The 16245-nt window shown below is 34.2% G+C and overlaps 3 protein-coding genes across 5 annotated transcripts in view; 1 reads left to right on the top strand and 2 right to left on the bottom strand.

Annotated features, from left to right (window-relative positions):
• LOC123695073 (cadherin-89D) overlaps positions 1 to 1470 on the top strand; it is a 39774-nt gene extending 38304 nt beyond the window's left edge. For all 3 annotated transcript variants that reach the window (XM_045640774.1, XM_045640773.1, XM_045640775.1), the window contains one exon: positions 885 to 1470. In XM_045640774.1, coding sequence (XP_045496730.1) covers positions 885 to 1368 — 484 coding nt within the window. In that variant the 3' untranslated portion in view covers positions 1369 to 1470. The remainder of the gene's footprint in view (positions 1 to 884) is intronic.
• A 7595-nt stretch (positions 1471 to 9065) lies between these two features.
• On the bottom strand, positions 9066 to 10754 carry LOC123695224 (putative uncharacterized protein DDB_G0271606). The gene has a single exon (XM_045640998.1). It carries the CDS (start codon positions 10752 to 10754, stop codon positions 9066 to 9068), a length of 1689 nt encoding a protein of 562 aa, XP_045496954.1.
• Positions 10755 to 13815: 3061 nt separating this feature from the next.
• On the bottom strand, positions 13816 to 15147 carry LOC123695223. Its single transcript, XM_045640997.1, has 2 exons — positions 14231 to 15147; positions 13816 to 14131 (listed from the first exon to the last, which is right to left on the bottom strand). Exons 1-2 carry the CDS (start codon positions 15145 to 15147, stop codon positions 13816 to 13818), a joined length of 1233 nt encoding a protein of 410 aa, XP_045496953.1.
• Positions 15148 to 16245: the final 1098 nt, after the last annotated feature.

The following is a 16245-nucleotide window of genomic DNA, read 5'->3' as shown; positions in this document are numbered from 1 at the left end:
TACGGATAAGAACAAGATGGCGCGTAACGCAAAAGTGTTACACTAAATTTTTTTCCAACCCCGATAAAGAAGTTTCACTTCAATAACTTTATTGACATTAAAAAATAGGTACAGCTTATATATGAATCCATAGCGCTCCTGAATTAGTTATTAATAATTATGTATTTTTAACTTCATAAAAATTGTACATAAAGTACGTTATCCTATCCTTCCTAATATTATAAATGCGAAAGTTTGTGAGGATGGATGTAATATGTGTGTATGTTTGTTACTCTTTCACGCAAATATTATTGAACCGATTACTTACAATGAAATTTGGCACACATAAAGAGGGGTAACTTGGATTAACACGTAGGATAGGTTTTATCCCGGAAATTCCACGGGAACGGGAATTATGCGGGTTTTTCTTTGAAAACGCGGGCGAGGCCGCGGGCGGAAAGCTTGTTAACAAGTATTGTTAATGAGTATCGTTGATTATTCGTCACTCATCGTAAATGTCAAAGTGAAAAAGGAATGTAACTAAATGAGTAAGCATACCTACAGAAGAAATTAATTAGATAGTAAAACCAATCCTCACAGTAATGAAATAGTTATAGATCTTTTAAACCTAATAAAGCGCTTGAGCATAGTATTTTTTAGTGTTTGATTTTACGCGAGTATAAGACATTTAGAAATTAAAATTTTTTACGGATTTTAAACGCGATTTAATCATTTTATTATTTTCCCGACGTTTCTCTGTCTCCCCGTAACCATTGGCTACAAAGTGTGCGAAACGTCGGGAAAATAATAAAATGAATATATTGCGTTTAAAATCCGTTAAAAATATTTAGTTTCTAAGCGCTTGAGCATAACGTGCAGCGACCTTATAAATTATATGATTACAGATGCAGTTACGAAGATTCCCTGAAATCCAATCACAACCACGACCGCAAGGCCTACCGAGATTCCGAGCCGCGGTTTAACCGACGGGCTTCCTTCGGCCACCAGCCGCTGGACATCCGCCGGTACAACCATCGAAGACAATCCTTCTCAGAAAACCTTCGACACTTCCCGTCCTTCGAGAGAATCGGGCCACGAATAACGCGACAAGCTTCAACGCCAAACGTGAACGTCACGCCATCGTACTTCCTGAACGGCAAGAAGAATTACAGAAGGAAAGAAGTCATGAACGAGCCCATGATAGACTACGATCATAGCGAGAACGAAGACCAGTTCGACACGAGGTTGAGGAAACTGAGCACTAACCGAAGGGTTGGCAGCTTCGTGGATGTGAGCGGTCAGCCCGCCATGTTTGTGGCCACACCGGCTGCTGCGGAGATCATGCGGAGACAGCCCAGTGAGAGACTTGTGTTCGCGAGACCGTTATGAGTTATTTGTTATTAAGCTATTGCATAGCTTCTATCGCGGGCCTTGAGCGCGGGGACCGAATCCAGAAATTCCGTAACGAAAAAACCTCACGCTCCCCACTCCGACGGGTATGGAGGTGTGGCTTGAAGGCATAGCATGCTTTGCTTTACCGCGGCAGTCCCCGAGTGACACACGTCTTTTTTTTACTAATACTGTTGCCATGGCAACGATGAAGCTTTAAGAGTAGGAATTGTAAACTTTTGTACATTATTAGATGTAAGTGTAAAATTGTAGTGTAACGTTAGTTAGTGCCATTGCGGATATTTGACTTACCACCTTTGTAGGATAGCGATTTGTAATTATTTATGTAACGACTTTTGTAAATAGTGCTGTAATTAAATTTGTATTTTTTCAATTTTGTTTTATTTCACCTTAGCAATCTAAACTAATATTATAAAGCTGAAGAGTTTTTTGTTTGTTTGAACGCGATAATCTCAGGAACTACTGGTCCGATTTGCAAAATTGTTTGAGTGTGATAGCCCATTTATCGAGGAAGGCTATAGACTATAATATATTAACATCACGCTAAGACCAACACGTTCAGCACTGCGAATAAAACCGCGCACAGCTAGTTTATTGATAACTCTTGAACACATACACTACTTCTCTCAAAGATTTCCTTAAAAAGTTCATACTATTAATAAATAATACTGCGAAATATTTGATTGTAATATCGATTGTACAAACAGAAAATCAAATCAAGTGAAGTCCCGAATGTGCAAACAGAATTGAAATAACAAATCCATTAAAAACAAGGAATTTGACAAACAAATTATAAGTTGGTCGGTTCGTTGACTCCACAATATTGGATCCGTTTTGTTTACGGTCTGTTTTTCAGTACATTTTATTCTCTTAGTAATTTCGTACTATATAGTTTATTATAATATATATTCTGTAGTATCTATAGGTATAAAATAAAGTTGCGTTAGTTCATCAGTCAGTCATTTACATAGTAAAAACTCAAGTAGTTTATAATTTAAGAACGGCTGAATCGATTTTAACAGTTTTTGTTTCCGTGAATTTATCTATATTGGATAAGAATAATAATAATTTTTATTTTTAAACTGTCAAGCACACAAAATAAATGAACAACTAGGTACTAGGCAGAGTTGGCTATATCCCTATGTATGCTATAAAACTGCGCAATGGATTTTGATGCGGTTTTTTAATAGATACATGCAGGTTTGATACTAAGTGGGCGAAGCCGCAAGCGAAAAGTTAAGTTAAAGTAAGTAATTAGTTACCTACTATCATTTTCTGTATAATATCTATCTTTGATGTAGTGGTAAGTATTTCAACAAAATCAAAAGCTCGCTGAGTTTTATCAAAATCGGTTTATCGGCATATCAACTGAATATGTAAATATTTCCGTTTATACGTTACCTTTATACATAACAGTACATACATTCATTGAATTCGTTGAATATTTTATTGAACAACATAATATGTTCATTCACATAACTAAGTTTATCGCTAAGAAAGCTAAGGTTGTTTTTAGTCACGTATTCATGTGTTATTGAAAACGAAAGGGCGGATAAATCCCCATTCTGTACACTTCATTGAATTGGTTATTTGCTTCTGTTACAAATACGTTTATAAGAAACTAGCTGTTGCCCGCAGCTTCGCTTGCGTGGAAAAGATAAATTTTCATCCCCTATTTTACCCCTCCAGGGGATGAATATTCTAAAATCCTTTCTTAGGGGACGCCTACGTTATGACATCTACCTGCATGCCAAATTTCAGCCCGTGGCCCGTACGTCCAGTGGTTTGGGCTGTGCCTTGATAGATCACTATATCAGTCACCTTTGAGTTTTATATATATAGACTAGCTGATGCCCGTGACTTCCAGTCAAATGATCATTTTTAATCATAATATTGTGTTAGTTTTAAAAAACGATATTCATTAACGCTAGGTTAAAATTTAACTGGTTTTTATTTGATATTTCTTGTGGCTTTAAAAGCCAGCTTTTCGGTTTTAAATTTAATCCAAATCACAGGTTAATAATTTCATAAATGCTCAATCAATTCCTTTACTTAATTATGCGTTTTCGGATTACAATAAATAAGAAATATTAAAGCGTTTAGGCAGGAGTAAAAAGAAGGTAATAGTATGTGGTGATTTTAATATTGATTTACTTTCACACACACAAACGGCTACACGAATAGTTAATTTGTTTCATTCATTTAATCTGTATAAACTTTTTGATCAACCCACACGAATAACACCTACTTCTGCAACTTGTATTGACAATATATATTGTGATTGCAACTGTTTAGAAAAAAATATTCTCAACACACTAACTTCGGATCACTGTGGCCAGAAAGTAGTTTTTGAGTGGGATTACATACCTACATTCAAAAGAAATTACGTTAGGCCTATAACTAAAAAAGGCATTCATACATTTAGAAATAATATTGATAATAAACTGCCTGACCTGAATGATCAATCCTTTCATAAAAATCCTTGTGAAATGTTTACAAATCTTTTTAAATTAATTAATAGTGAATATGAAAAAATATTTAAAGTTAAATCTTTAACTATTACCAAGGATTAACCATTCAGTCAATGGGCAACTCCTAGTATACTCAGATGCAGGAACGTTCTTTACGAGTTATATGGTATGAAACAATATAACAAAGACTTATCATTTCTTAGTTACGTTAGAAATTATTCAAAAACGTTTAAAAAAGTTTGTTCCACTGCCAAGAGTTTGTATGTCAGAGATAAAATACGCAACTCTGACAATAAAGTTAAAACGGTTTGGACAATTATTAATGGTGAAATGGGCAAAAGCCAATCAAATGATAGTACCATAAAACTTGTCAATGCTGGTAGGGTCATTGACAAAAGTGCTGATGTTGCGCTTGCTTTTGAAGATTTCTTTAGTAGTGTCCCTGCTAGTATTACTAAGAAATTAAATTCGTCCTCAGCGCTTGCAGAGTCCTTTTTGAGGGACCACGTTGCTGAGTGTAACAAATTATTTGAATTGCGCCACGTGACTGCTGATGAAATTGTTAAAACGTTTAAAACATTAAATTTAAAAAAAACATGTGATCTCTGGGGTATGTCTGTTAATTTAGTAAATAATATCATAGAAAATATTGCCAAACATCTAGCGTTTATATTTAATCAGTGTTGCGACTGTGGTATATTCCCTGATTTACTAAAGTTTAGCAAAGTTATTCCTTTATTTAACACTAGAGCGCTCGCGCCTAAAATTTTCCTTGAGTGCACGCGTGGGTTACATATGTCACCCATTACGACGCACGTTTTTTTCATAAAAATCGTAGTTTAAAAAGTAAACGAAGTATTTATTTACAAATCAACTTTATTTTTAAGTGATGAGACAAAAAATATATCAACATTTTCTCATTTCACTTAAATTATGAGCTAAACATAAACCTCTATGAAAAGTAACCAATTTTTGACTTATTGTGATCAATCAGTTGTTTTTACTTTGGAAACTACAAATTTGTTAAAAATAATCATCTAATTATAAAGTTTAAGAATAAGTTGTTCTTATCCAATAAAATTTTCTTCACACATATGACATAATATAAATTGGTGATCTGGTCAAATACGCCTATTTTACTTGCTACACTGTTTGCGAGTGCTGCGATCTCTCGCTCTGCTGCAAAAGTCACACCGCCCTTTTCCACCGCGTATAGGCAAATTTTGTACTGGAGGATATTCAGACATGCACCAGCAGTGTGGATTTTAATTTTATAGCTCTGGGTATGTTTCCTTTGGAAATTCGTCGCGTTATAAGGGCTTTCACAAGTTCAAACCCAGCCTCTTGCAAATATTTTCGGCGGATTGTCTTGACTTGGAGATTATTCAACTGGTAAATTACTAGACTACTAGATCCATAACCGGCTAACTGTGACAATGGCATTTTATCTTTGTCTTCGTCAGACACACCGTCACTTTCCAGTTCCGTGCCAGATACATGAGGTGAATTGATTGGAGTAGGTAGAGGGTTCTTGTGGGCTATTATCTTCTTCTTCATCCTCTGATGACTCTGCTTTCCGTCAATGCCTCCTCCAGTCACCTACTTATAGTCAAATCTTTCGAAGCAGATGCCATATCAACCTAAAAAAATAAGTGTGTCCTAGCACTCTTATAAATTTGAGCATAAAAGAATATGAGTATTTTATTTCGATTTTAGTTACCTATCTATTAATAAATTCTTAAAATTAGAAATTTATCACAAAAGCAGTAAAAAATAAAAGTAATAATTAACTTACTTGAGGGTATACTTGATTTTCACTCGCAATTGTATGATTTCAAAAACTTCCTAGAACGCTCGCGCGGGAGACATGCGTCACCCATATACTTTAAAACATTCACAGAGTACACTTCGTTACACCAAGGAAGCTGGCGCGCTGATAAAATGTCTGGTGATTTGTAGTCGAGGAATACCTGAGACAGCAACACTCAAGCACGATTCTTTAAAAAATTATTTAGAAATATAATACACTGGGTGACCTATGTCCCCCGCGCGTGCGCTCTAGTGTTAAAAGTGGTGACCAAGAAGACTGTAATAACTATAGGCCAATTTCCATATTACCAACTTTGAGCAAAGTCTTCGAGAAATTAATCTTAAACCAATTAAGTAGTCATTTTGCATCAAATGGTTTACTGCACGCCAAACAGTATGGTTTCACAAAGGGGCGCTCTACCACTGATGCCGGAGTAGCTCTTTTGTCACATATATACAAAGCATGGGAAAATTCAAAGAATGCTTTGGGGATATTCTGCGACCTTTCTAAGGCTTTCGACTGTGTAGAACATTCCACTCTATTACGGAAACTAAATTTTTATGGTATCAAAGGTTTAGCTCAGGATCTCATAGCTTCATATCTTCAGAACAGGGTACAAACCGTTGTCGTTAATGAAGAGAAATCTTGCGGTGCGCCGATTAACATAGGTGTTCCGCAGGGATCTATCTTAGGACCGTTTTTGTTCTTAGTGTATATTAATGACCTACCTTATTATTTGCAGGATATGTGTGAAATAGTACTGTTTGCAGATGACACCTCTTTAATATTTAATGTGGATAGACATGACACAAATGTTGACGAAGTAAACTCTGCTCTTTCACGCATATCCGATTGGTTTAATGCTAATAATTTACTACTAAATGCAAAAAAAACAAATTGTGTAGAATTTATCCTCCCAAATGTAAAAAAGGTGAAAAGGAATATTATTTTAAACGGGGAGGTATTATACCCTGTTGAATCTACTGTTTTCTTGGTTTGACACTAGATGAGAAGCTACAATGGGGGGCCCATATTACCACCACCGCTGCTAAGCTCAGCTCAGCTGCATATGCAGTGAGAAGAATAAGGCATCTCACCGATGAAGAGACGGCTAGATTGGTTTACTTTAGCTACTTTCATAGCATTATGTCCTATGGAATTCTACTATGGGGCAGGGGTGCAGATATAGAAACTATATTTATACTACAGAAAAGAGCCATACGCTCTATATATAATTTGCGTGCTCGAGACTCACTAAGAGATCTCTTTAAGAATACTGGTATCCTTACTGTACCGTCGCAGTATATATTTAATAATATTTTATATGTACACAATAACGCTTATTTACACACAAAAGTAGGAGATAGACATTGTTATGACACAAGAAACAGAAATAAAATTGAAATTCCATTTTTCCGGCTAGCTAAAGTTAAAAATTCATTTATGGGTCAAGGTATACGCTTTTACAACAGAATTCCTCATAATATTAAAGAGTTCAGTAGTTCTAAATTTAAAACTTATATAAAAAATGTACTTATTCAGAGAGCCTATTACAGTATTAAGGAATATATGGACGATAAAAACCCATGGAGGGTTGTCGCGTAAAAACCACAGGACAGTTCTTTGGCATATTATGATTATAATGTACATATAACACATATAATGTATTTTGTAAAATTAAATTGTAAAACTGACATGATTAAAAAGAGCAACTATGGAGTTTCTTGCCGATTCTTCTCCGTAGATACTGCTTTCCGAATCGGTGGTAAATGTTAAAATATGTAATGACGTTTCAAAAGTGCTTCTAAAAGAAGTCTAATTGAATAAATAAATGTTTGAGTTTGAGTTTTTTGAGTTTGAATAATAGTTTGATTGAATATTAATTAAAAATTAATTAATTATAAGTGAGGTACTTAATATCAAAAAAGTCTCGCAACTTTATAGTAGGTAACTATGTATTTATTTTTAAGAATCAAAGCCACAAATATATTTTTTTCTACGGGGCATAAAATAGGTTTAGAGACATTTTATTTCAAAAGAAAATAGCCGTAAACCTAAAAAAGCTCACATAAATTAACGGCTGGGCGGGCATTACCGTCCATTAATTTTTACCGTCTGTTTATGGCAACTTAATGACAATAGCACTTTACTCGATATGCTGTTAATATTTAAGATATTTTGTCCAGTCATTTCTTTTTAATGATGCGAGGCTGACCAGCCACCTGCTTCTTTCATAAAATCATATTTAAATTTACTTTGGCTACAGCATTTGCAATATTGTAGTATCATTTATTCATTATTTATAGATAATATTTCTCACGTCAATTTAAATATTTAATTAAATTATGTAGTTACTTAAGTAATTAAGGAATAATTTGATTTTTCTAACTAAAGTTGATGTTGATCTCAAAATACCCAATCTTTAGACGTAGACTTTGAGCTAAAATATTTACTTAAGTTGTTTACAATACATGGCGTATATGGAATAGACTTTTTCAGTTATCCACGATTTCAATTGAAATTTCAATGACCAATTTTTATCCGATAACATTGAATACGCTATAAAACTTCAAAGTTACAGAAGTGAACAAAAGTGCATACTCGTCACTTATCTACGCACATAAACAGAATGTCTAGATAGTGGATGCAATCACAAGTTCGCTAATCGCTATTTCAATGGACGAGATCTTCAAAAATATACGTAGTTGTACCTATAAAATTATAGGTCTAATGTGTGGAATTAAATGCTTTTTTAATGAAAATAATTTTTATTTTTATTTTTATTATATAATATGTAGATACATAATATATATACATATATCAACTAACTACTTATTTTTATGCAAGTAGATAAACGTTCACTAAATAATGAAAAAAAGTAACAAAAAATCGTACCTTATTCATAAACACAATTACAGACTGTGTGATTTTACAAAATGAAGAACTTACAAGATGCGTTTTTTAAATATTGAAACCGCTAGAGCTTTGCACTTTCGAACTTTTTAAGACATACAGTTCCTGATTGAAAAAGTTAGTGCATAACTTTACAAATGGTACCGTCCTATAAGGGTTTATACTGTTGTTATATCATTTTGAATTAAAACCAGTTTTATCTCGATACATAAACACTTTTAGGCCTTTGTTTGATATCGCGTTTCGCAAACAATGATTATTTCTCTCTTTGTTCGTTGTTTCTTATGAAAGAAGAAAATGATATGGTTTTTGCGGTTTACTATTTAGAATACAATAATAGAGACTACAATATACAGCCCGCAGATTTAGTCGCTAACACTGCGACGAAAGCTCGAATTTTATAATATTATTTTATATTACATTATTATTAGTTATTATGGTACAATTTCAAGCATTTTTAGCAAAAATATAATTAGAAGCCACTACTGACTTCTATTTAATTTATCGATTTTTACATCTGACTGTATTATTCTGACCATTGAAACGTTCTCATTACATGATTTTCTTTCAGCGTCGGTTTTATCCCTGTTAAATGGAATTAATATCTCCAAAGTATCTCCCAATATTTGCCAGTCAGCCTCTTCAAAGTCCACAGTAACTGGTAATAAGTCAACGCTTTCAAACAAAACTGTTTGTCCTTCACTCACTTTTACATAAATAACTTTTCTATTCATTGTAACTTCTATATTACCATTTGTAAGATTTTTTGGTAGATCGTATATAAGTTTATATTTACTGGAATCAATAATTTCTTTCGCGGCGTAACGACACTGTATTATGGACAGTTCATTCAAGAACGAGCTGACCTGGTCAAATGTTTGGCTTCGTGGTATGTTAGAAGGTGAAAAGATCACTGAACTCTTTTCTAATTCAAGCAGCCGAATCTGTTGCTGTTGTATCTTAAGTTGTTGCTCTTGTGTTGTTTTTTCGTGAATTGCTATTTGTTGTTTTAGTTGTTGTTGACACAAAGATAGTTGCGAGAGAGCGCTCTGTTCTTGTGTGAGTAATTTCTGTTGCAGCTGCACTATCTGTTGTCCTTGTTCTTTTATTGTCTTTTCTTGTTGTTGTTGGATTTGCAGGTGTTGCTGACATAAAGTTTGTTGTGTTTGTTCGGTCTTGTCTTGAGCAAGCAACTTTGCTAGTAAATTAGCTATCTGTTGTCCTTGCTCTTTTATCGTCTTTTCTTGTTGTTGTTGCAAATGAAGGTGTTGTTCTTTTTGTTCCTGACACAAAGTTAATTGTGTTTGTGCGGTTTTTTCTTGAGAAATCAATTGTGCTTGTAAATTCGCTATCTTTTGCCCTTGCTCGTTTATTGTCTTTTCTTGTTGTTGTTGGATTTGAAGGTGTTGCTGACACAAAGTTTGTTGTGTTTGTTCGGTATTGTCTTGAGCAAGCAACTTTGCTAGTAAATTAGCTATCTGTTGTCCTTGCTCTTTTATCGTCTTTTCTTGTTGTTGTTGCAAATTAAGGTGTTGTTCTTTTTGTTGCTGACATAAAGTTAATTGTGTTTGAACGGTTTTTTCTTGAGAAATCAATTGTGCTTGTAAATTCGCAATCTGTTGTCCTTGCTCTTTTATCGTATTTTCTTGTTGTTGTTGGAAGCGAAGGTGTTGTTCTTTTTGTTGCTGACACGAAGCTTGTTGTGTTTGAGCGGCGTTTTCTTGAGCAAACAACTTCGCTTGTAAATGCGATATTTGTTCTTCTTTCTCCTTGATTTTCATCTCTTGCTGCTTCAGCAAAGCTGCTTGATGATTTAATTGTTTTTGGTACTGAGCTACTCGTGTTTGTGTAATCTGTTCCTGTGCAAGGAGTTTATTTTTGGCTTGCTCTGCTTGCTTTCGACATTGTGCATCTTGTATTTGGTGTCTTTTAATCCTGAGCAATAAGTCCTGAACCCTTTTTTCGCCCTCATTTTGTCGTGACTGCACAATATTATTTTGCTCACGTAATTGCTCGTTTTTATTCAAACAATTATTTAAAGAGACTCGTAAGTTATCGATGAGCGTTTGTTTTTCGGACACTTGATTCTCATATTGAGCACAAAAATGGAAACAATTTGCAATATCGACGTACAATAAAACCGCACTCAGTAAAATGATTACACGATACATCTTGACAAGAACGACGCAAAATAATTAATGATAAATGCCAATTGTAAGTAAATTATTTATAGGTAGTTGATAAGTTTTGACTTCCTATCATCACATGTATAATGCAATTTATAAAGCACAGTATATAAATCATTCTAGGAATATTAAACATTTTTTATTTTTAACATTTCTGTTTCTTTACATTTTATAAAAAAAATCCGGAGATTAATATGAACAGACTACACGACAGCTTTAATTTTAGAAATTTGCTTACATAAAATAGATACCTAATAATTATACATAATGTTGTATTTAAGATATCAGAGAATTATAAAAATAATAACTGCTGGTCATCATCGTCATCATCATTATCATGTTCTACTACTGGGACACGTGTGATGGTTCAGGCTATGATCCTGCACGCTCGCCTACAGGTCTCGAACCCCCGTCTTTATATCTACGCCTTATCTACGCATTGCTTCGCTGCTGTTGGTCAGCGTGATGATACATGGCCTATAGCCTTCCTCGATAAATGGGCTATCTACCTATCACCGAAAGAATTTTTCAAATCGGACCAGTTTTAGTTCCTGAGTCAGTAGTTCCTGAGATTAGCCCGTTCAAACAAACAAACAAACTCTTCAGCTTTATAATGTAGGTATAGATTAGAAAATAAAAAGATTTTTGCGAATATGGTAGACAAGCAGCGATATACCTAATTACAATTTTTTTAATCGTTTAGACTTGAAATAATTAAAAAAGTTTGAGAATCTCTGCACTATTTAGGAATACCAAAGACATAAGTACATATTATTGACCTACAATTTATCAGTATCAAGTATTATATCAACTGGGCAAAACCCGTAACTTGAACCTGAGATTTTGCAAATAATATGAAATCATTTTTATAATATTATCACAATATTCATTATTTGTACTGATTGCATCTGTGTATTTTTTAGCGTTGCATTTTATTGGAGCACCTATTTCCTGTCATAGAAATAATTATTTCTTATCTTATTACATACAAAATATATACAGATATTATAAGAAAGTCCTGATACTTACACCATTAGATCGACTGAACTTAATTTAATATTTTTTCGTTATTTAAGATTCGTCTCTACTATGATTAGAATATCTACTGATAAAACAAAAAAAAGGTCGATCCAGTACTTTTCGAGCCTATTGAATACAAACAAACAAAAAAACATTTTCAACGTGTAAGTATAAGGTACCTAAGTAACAGCACCGTTACATTATTTAAACCCAGATAACGATAAGGAATTCCCAGCCATCCGGCTGACGCGGGCGTGATTTCTAGTAAATGGAATAAACCAATAAACCGATAATTGACGGGAATCTGGAAATAAATCTAATTCCAGCTTGATGACTTCCAGAGGTGACGCTTTGGAATCAGAGCAAAGTTATTACCTCAGTCATTTTAAGTTTAACGCGGTCAAGTCCGTTAATTAACCTGGAATTCATATTGTAACTAACTATAATAACTATTTTTTAGAAAAATATGGATTTCTGAACATTATAAACTGTTTCTCAGTATTGCTAATTTCAGGAAGGACTGGTTCGACAGACTAAAGAAAGAAAATTATCATTTTTGGACAGTCTGAGGCAGGTAAGAAAGTATTGCTTCAAATTTGTATGTAGCTTAATTTTCTTGTTGGTGTGCCTTTAAATATTATTAAAATTATTATAATCCTGAGAAAAGTGATAAATCAGTTTACATAAGCATTCGAAATACGCTCTGCTCTCAATCTAGTATAGATAGGTAACATCCATTAGTAGGTATATAGACAGTATTAGGTCTACAAAATATCGGTTGTTGCTCCGATTTTCGAAGATACATTTTATTTGTTACCTAATCGCGTGCCACAGCTAGTTTTTGTAAAGACCTGAATATTGAACGTACTTTAACATTAATTTTATCACTCAATGTCTATACTAATGGTCTAAGATCCGAATATAAGTCGACCTGCAACGGCGTGATAATAGAATAGGACCAATTTTATAATAAATTTCTTTTCATCATCCTATCAAGTGAAAGTAACTGGTACCGACAATCGACATACCTGTTTATACCTGCCAACCTAGCCGTTTGTCCCGGTAAATATTAGAAAACGACTATGACTGCACATTCTGTAGGTTTCATAAATACTTTAAGTCTATTATAATTTTTTTTTATTATCTTTTTTATTAATTAAAAAAAATGTTTTTTTTTAAATTCATTAAATCCTGTCCAGGATTTTCCCAGTCAACCCATTTTTAATACATTTTTAATACTCTAAATTTATTATAAAATTGGTTTCATTCTATTATCACGCCGTTGCAGGTCGACTTATATTCGGATCTTAGAGTCTTAGTTTTTTTGTTTGTTTGAACGCGCTAATCTCGGAAACTACTGGTCCGATTTAAAAAATTCTTTCGGTGTTAGAAAGCTCATTTATTGAGGAAGGTTTTAGGCTATATATAAAATCTATCATCATGCTACGACCAACAGGAGCGGAGCCACGGGAGTGAAACCGCGGGGAGCAGCTAGTCTTAAATATGAAAGCTCTGTGTTGGAAGTTGAAACTTGAATCATAACTCCTATCCCTTTATGTCTCTATTTTAATGTAAGGACACGAATATTTTAGACTCAGTTGGCGCCCCCCGCTACCCGCGCACCCCCAAGAAGTCAGCCAAATAAACCCCGTGTAAACAGACAAGTCAGTGCGTGGTTATACTCTGTCCATTATATTATTTGCTTTTTGACAGCTCACAACTATGAAATTTTGTATTTATTATGTAAAAATGTCATACAATAAAATACTGTTCTTTATGGACAGGTACCGCCCACTTAGAGATGTGCTTCACAGAACGATTCAATATTATTGTGCCACAGATTATAAATAATCGAAATGTGAATATATCCGATAAAAAATTCTTCTACTAAGTTAATGTTATTTAAACATAAAAACAACCAAATTGTAAGATAGAAACCAAATAAAATATTAATATAATATAAAGTTTTACTTTTTTTTTAGTTTGAAAAACAAATAAAACAACGAGAGTAGTTTAATCTATTTTATTAGCCTAAGTCGTCAGAATTACAATCTTCACTGGATTCGTCCGATGAGGAGTCTTCAGTAATATGTAGGATAAGGTCTTGTGTGCATATATTGTCGAATGCAATATCACGGTCCCAATCAGATAATATGATACGTTTAGTTCTCTCCACCACTCTTGCCCAGTTCTCGGCCGTCACGTGGGTGCAAGCGTCTTTTAGTAATGCCAACATTTTATTCGCTGTGAATGGCGGGCTCGTATTGCTTCTCGCAGCATGCCCTTTTACTTGAGCCCAGATGAGCTCTATAGCGTTGTATTGGCAGTGATAAGGAGGAATTCTAAGGACGATATGGCCATATTCTGCTGCCATTTCATCTATTACATAGCGTTTAGGTTTTTTTTTTGTTTTTAATATTTGTAATAATTCTATTTTTAACATAGAATCGTCCACATTTTCTCCATTATCGCGAAGCCAATTAATAATTTCATGTTTTTTATTAGCTTGTGTTGGCATTTTATCAATTTGGCGAGAGTGGTAAGGTGCGTTATCAATTAAAATTGTAGATGGTTCTTCCAATGATAGGAGCATGTTTTTGAACCACTCTTCATAGACCTCTGCATTCATTTCTTCGTGGTAATCGCCTGATTTCTTAGATTTGAATGCCAGCAGTGCATTTCGTACAAAACCTTTTGCCGTACCAGCGTGACATATGATGAGGCGTTCACCTTTTCCCATTGGTACTGCGGAGGTTGATGCAGCAGTACCGTCAGTCCAGGAACGGGATATTGTGTGGTTAGCGTTGAGCCATGTTTCATCTGTAAAAACAATATTTGTCCAATCTTGTATTCTTTTTGCCTTTCTTAAAAAGTCACATCGTGACAAAGCAACATCAGTTCGTTCCATTAACACTTTTCTTTTATCAGATTTTTTAAATGAAAAGCCAATTGTTTTTAAAACTTTGGCCAATGAAGATTTTTGACCATGAAATAAACCACTTCTTTGCAAGGAAACAATAAGTTTTCTTAAAGTTGGAATTTCTTTTTTTAAATAGTAGTCATATACATGACGACGAATGGCATCAGCGTCAAAATCATCAACACCTGTCACCTTACGAGGCCGACGCTTTCTTTTTGGTGTAGAAGGTTTGTTTCTTTCCAAGCCGCTCCTACCGTAGGCATCATTCGTAATTTTAGTCACAGTTGGTAGACTGATACCCAATGCAACCGAAACACGGTTTCGCACTTGCGAGAAAGGTATGAGAGGACCGCCATTTTGATTTTCTTTCTCAAAGAAATCACAAAGTTTTAGCACTAACTGTCTGGATTGTCCTTTCAAAACTTGTCCTTTCGGCATTTTCAAGATCAATGGATCTAAACACTCACAAAAGATGCACCGAGGAATAAAACTACTCAACTCAAGGCGACTAACAAATGCGAGAGAACACTCAGCGAACATAAATGCGTGTGACTGGCACGGGCGTTTTGCTGCGAGTGACGGATGACGTCAAAATTGTGGCCGGTGGATGGTCGGTTGATGTTACCAGTATACATATAGGTAATATAATGTCAAACCGTTTGGAGATTTTAGCAATTAAAATATATGTATTTATATTAATAAATGATATATAAAATAACATATAAACAAAACAAAAATGCAACATAAAATGTATCTTTATAATATGTACTTATTATTACATTTACGTAATAATTTAATTAATTTAATTTATTTATTCGATTAATGATTATGTTAAAAATTCATAATCGGAATGATATCACAATCGAGAATCTTTTGAACATCACTAAAGCTATAAACCGTCGAGCTGTCAAAAAGCAATTCTTATAGTGGACAGAGTATAGTCATTGCTGCTGCGTTGTAGAGTGACCACGTTTTTTTCGCTGGCGATAAAAATGACCCGTAAGCGAAGACGAAACCTTCAAATTGTTGCAATTATATGGCAAAAACGAGTGCCTTTGGGATATTAAATCCCTAAATCCATTTTCTTACCCATTGTCGTTTATTTTTAGTTATATCTCATTTTCTACAATTTCTATTAACTCATTCAACAGCAAAATTGATAAATTTTTCAACAAATAATTAAATCGTCGTTTCAGTTGTTTTCGCGAATTCATTTTTCCCACTGACTTCACAAACGTGTGGTCACCGTGAGAAACGAACCACTACTACTTACTTCATGTAAACAGTTAAAGTCAGTCGCGGCGCCGAAATTGGCGCTGCGACTGACTTGTCTACTGACCCTGCGTAAATCAGCATTAATATCATAATTATTTGTTATAGTTATACATGTTACCGGAAATGTATGAAATCAAGGAATTGTATACAATTCCTAGGAAGTGTGTACAATTCCGATACCATTTCGTAAATGTATAAAATATTGTTTAAAAAACTATTTAATGCATGCATATCCTAGGAAATGTATAATCTTCCTGGGAA

Source organism: Colias croceus, chromosome 10 (genome assembly GCF_905220415.1).
Source record: "Colias croceus chromosome 10, ilColCroc2.1".
NCBI lineage: Eukaryota > Metazoa > Arthropoda > Insecta > Lepidoptera > Pieridae > Colias > Colias croceus.
Note: the sequence above shows the minus strand (reverse complement) of the source record. Positions and strands in the feature narration are given on the sequence as shown.